Source organism: Buceros rhinoceros, unplaced genomic scaffold (assembly GCF_000710305.1).
Source record: "Buceros rhinoceros silvestris isolate BGI_N320 unplaced genomic scaffold, ASM71030v1 scaffold33443, whole genome shotgun sequence".
Taxonomy (NCBI): Eukaryota; Metazoa; Chordata; class Aves; order Bucerotiformes; family Bucerotidae; genus Buceros; species Buceros rhinoceros.
The window spans coordinates 16224-20887 of NW_010403586.1; the positions used below are offsets into that span (position 1 = coordinate 16224).

Below are 4664 nucleotides of genomic sequence, written 5' to 3' on the forward strand. Positions count from 1 at the left end.
GGAATGCCGTTTATGATGTTTGTTTTTTTTTTTTTAAAAGACTTCAAATAAAACTAGACCTTTTCCATATAACATCTTATTTAATTGTGAACATCTGTAATTTTTGCTATTTCAATTAACCTTTTTTTAAATTTGGTGTTAAGATGTGCCCTTTGGCACTCATGGGATAGCTTGACTATTTGTTCAGAAGATAATTAGCATCCTGCAGCATGTCTCCAAAGGACATTGTTCTTCAGAAATCTGCTTTGATGGTCCTGTGTATAATGCAGATCTTTTGAGAAATGGCAACTCCAGAGGCATTTCTCAGTGTCACAGACCCCAATAGCTTACAAAGTGACCTGTGTTTTGAAACTGTAGAAGGATGGCTTTCTGTGTTTAATGTTTTACATTCTCAAGTGGCTAAGAGCATACACGTTCCTAAAAAAGAGGCCTTGTAAAAAAACCTACTTAGACCTGTAAATGTACAGATATGTAGATACATAACTGTATCTCTATGGAATTAGCATATTTTATATTTGGCAAAGTACAGAATTCACATATTAATTAATGTGAGAGTAGAAAATATATTTGTTATTTATTAATAGTGTACCTTAATATTTAAGAGTAGTTATGCTGGTTAGGAGAACGTCAGGATTTCTTTTTTGTGATAGAGTAGCATTAGAGGTGACTGTACAGAAACTTTAAAAAGATGCAGCCAGTTTTATGTTTACCACGTCAGAGCCGTGTAATTGGATAGTAATGTAACCACAGTCTTCACTCTAAGTATAGTGGAATTGAATTAGGTTTTATTTCTTCATTTCTGCAGTGCCCATTTGAAGCAAAACAAGGTAATCTCTTTTAAACTTTGGGTAAATAATTTGTTACATCATATCGGTTGTGACTGTTTTTCATTCCTTTGTGGAAGGAGGGAGAGTAAAAAAACATTTAAGTTGAAAGTATAATTCTGGCAGTTTATCAGATGTCTTAAGATATCTTAATTTAGCTCAAATGCATATCTTCAAAATAGGAATGAAGAACAGGATTTTCAGGATGCTGAAGTTCTTGAAAATAGGGTTTCTGATATTTCTGATTTATAAAAGTTGCTTGTAAGTGATGAAACCGGTTGATTCCAAGTGGGTGTGTCTGTCTTTAACTCAGAAAGCAGGTGACCAGGTACTGGTGCATTTCTCAAATTCAAAGCGTCTAACTTCAGAATCATCTCAGATATAGTCTTTTAGTTTATTTTTAGCAAAAATAAAGTACTCCTTAACTCTAACCCAGCTGCTGCTCAATTTTCAAAGGGCATGCAAGAAAGTGAAAAAGTAGTAAAGCTGGCTTGTAAATGCAGCTATGGGATTTTATCCCACCTGCTGCAAGGAATTGTCAAGAATTCCACTGGATGTGGGAGACTGAGTAGAAAAAACTGCAAAAGATGAAGCTTCAGATAAAATATTCCACCTGAGAACTTTCTGGACTCTGTTTCTGGCTGTTCTGTTCAATGATTATGTTTAGCTTGACTGAGGCTGCTGGTACATACAATAAGTTGTTCCTACTGCATCATTAGTAGCATCTAAGCAGTGAAAGGATGCTGCTTAGTAAAAGAGCAGGAGTATTTGCATCTTTCACTTTAGCTCTCTTTTCATGCTAATGTATGCAAGCAATTACAGAGACAGCAGAGGAACATCCTGTGTAGCTGTGTATCTATCTCTGTCCATGCTGCTCTGTCTTATGGTTTTTCCATTCTCCCTGTATTTTGACACAGAGTAGGGGTCAGAATATAAACATAAATGACAGTGGCCTATTTGGATCATAGAGTGTTAAAAATTACCAGGCAGTCAGTTCTTCATGGAAGGGACTTCTCTCTTACCTTGTCTTTAAATATTCAATGTGGTTGGTATGAAAACCGTAGTATTTGTCTGTGGGTTAGAAAGCTGGTGATTTTTCTTCCACTGCTTATGGATAAAGAAGCCACTCAAGATTTTAAAAGGAAAACTCAAGTTTTACAAAAATCAGTGCATACTATTCACCCGCTGTAATGGAGCTGTTACTGTGACTTTTCCTGTGTAATTGAGAATCCTGTGATTTAATCAAACGTAAGTATACTGTACATCATCTTTTGTGCCATAGGTTGCTCAGAGACTTTTATGAAGTGGATATGCTTTTCATCCAGCTTTTATGTTTCCAATTTCTTTTAGGGCTGGATTGGTCTGAAGACAGTGGAGAAGAGTTGGAGGATTCAGAGCAAACTTCCCCCTACCAGGTTGCGTGGTCTATCCGAGAAAGCCTCGGCTATGAGAGACATGAGTGAGTATGATTCTTTAGTATTCATACTGTCCTCCGTGGAATAAATCATGTAAATGTGATCTTCACTTGAAGTGGAATTAGTGGAATCTGAGCACTTGTTCTGGTGCTTTGCTGAAACAAAGGGTTGTTTGAACTCATTTGTTTGTAAAAGCTATGAAGCAGCTTGTCACCTTCTGTCCCAGTTTCCACCTAACTTTGAGACCTTTGTGCAGCCTGCTATCAGAAGGATGCATCAGGAAATAATTTAAGCTTATTTGCTAAAATTTAATTGAGTTTAGTGGGATTTATGCATGAACTTGTATGCTTTGCTCAGTAGAGGTGTTTCCTGAGTTAGAGCCAGATGTTGCTGTTACTTTCTTGTCTTTCCTACTATTTGTGAATAACTTTGTTAGTAAACTTGCTACATTTTAATCCTTATGGTAATTGTGCAGGATGTTGTTTTACTGTGGGTTGTTTTTTTTTTTAAGGACATGGCATTTCTTTTCATAATTAAGTGAGAATAAACCTCTGTCATATAGTTGGGAACATTGAAAGGAAGGGATATGATTGAAGGGTTAAGCAGAGCGGCTGTTAGCTACTGGTGCGGAAAGGTTTATGGCATTCTTGGTGTACTGCTAAGTCATGAATCTGAACTTAGAGCAGGATATGATAATATATGTCTATTAATGTAATTTTTAAAGGTGTAAAGTAAAGCATCCCAAGCAGGGTATTGTAACGAAAATCACGTTGATAACAAAAGGAAATTGGGGTCTCAATGAAGTTTGTTTGTCGTTTCTATAATGTGATTCTTTTTCACTGTGTAGCTGGACTTTTTGATACTAGAACTCTCTCCCACTTATTTAATTTTAAATATCAGAGTAACGATGTTAACGAAGTGTTATTTTGTTGTTACATGGAAATTCTGAAACTTCAGTAGAACTTCTCACCATCTCTAAAGATTGTCCACAAGGTGGATAACAAAGCTGTATCTCTGTCATCAGCACAGACACCAGGATACTAAATATTGAGAGCCTTCAGTGAATCAAAAGCTTGATACCAGTGTGTAGACTTTCCTTTCATAAAAGAAAGGGGGTTTTCTGTTATGGACGACCACTGCTTTTTAGGACATCAGCTGTCAAGAGAAAGAGTGAACTTTTACAAACTCTAGTTTTATCCTAAAAGGCAACTTTAAAATAAACAGTTTTGGGAAAACATGAATAGACTTTCAGACTTTTAAATAATACGTAATTTTCGGAGCAGATATATCTATTAAATAACCTCCCTTGCACTCATCTCTCTTTGACATTTGGTCTGGTTCTTCCACGGATCCTTGGGGTTTTTTGTCAACTTGTAAAGGTCATCTCTGTGTGTTTTGTGTTCTATTTGTCTTAACTTCCTTTGGATTCTTCCTACTCTTTTCACATACTGAGAGAAAATAATACCTTGTCTTGACATTTTCTGTATCAATTTAGCATTTTATGCACTTCAGTTAAATGCTATCTTAACTAAATCATGATGGATATATTTTTGTCTGGTACTGACTGTTTTTGTACTTCCATCAGCCTCTCCAGTGATAGCTCTTCAACAACTTTTCTAGTTTTGTTTATGGATAAACATTGATACATTCATTTGACGTCAGCCTTCTCAAACTTCAATTCCTATTCTGCAGGCTTCTGTGGAAGTTTTTATTACCTGAACTGTTTCACATTAACACTTCTGCCATGTGGTCTGTCTGCTGTTGAAAATGAATTAGTTTGGGCTATTTCTTGGGTGATTTGATTTGTCAAAATGATTGTCTTGCTAACCTGGCAGTGCAGGCTGTTGGCCTCTAACTTAGTCAGCCAGTGACTTGTTATGACTGTGAATTTTGGAGGCTAATTTTACAAGGAAACCAATAGAGATTGTTTCACAAAACCCTTACGTTCTGAAATGACACACCTAAAATTATGGGAATTTACTTACTGTTTTTCATAGTAAAAATTAAAGCTATTTTTTCTCTGTTCATTTGTGTCTGAGCTTGTGGTCCCTGTGTGAAAGGGCTAGCTCTTCACCAGCTAACTCCATTCTGTCCTTTTGCATTTGACTCTGTTGAAGTCAGCAAGAGGGATGCTCCTGAGAACAGATTAGTAAAAGAAGGCAAACAGTTAATTTCTGGACAGCCTGTTCTCAGCATTTCTGGTTGTGTCATTGTGGGGGAAATCCTCTAACTTTCTGTTGAATTTCTCGAGTGATACTCTAGCTGCTCTTAAACTATCAAAAATTCACCAGATTCATTTAAAGTTAATTAACAGTAATACATTTTTGAGTTCACTTGCCTTTTGGCCTTTTAATCTGCAGAATTCATATTGTTGCAATCATCTGTGGAAAAAAAAAGGCCAAATGTTTGATTTTATTATTTTATT

General features: G+C 36.1%; 1 protein-coding gene across 1 annotated transcript in view; it reads left to right on the forward strand.

The window, feature by feature from the left end:
• Positions 1 to 2283, forward strand: part of LOC104490741 (INO80 complex subunit D-like) — a gene marked incomplete at its 3' end in the record, with an annotated part of 9823 nt that extends 7540 nt beyond the window's left edge. Inside the window, exon 4 of the mRNA XM_010133071.1 lies at positions 2175 to 2283. Within this exon, the coding sequence (XP_010131373.1) occupies positions 2175 to 2283 (109 nt within the window). The remainder of the gene's footprint in view (positions 1 to 2174) is intronic.
• Positions 2284 to 4664: the final 2381 nt, after the last annotated feature.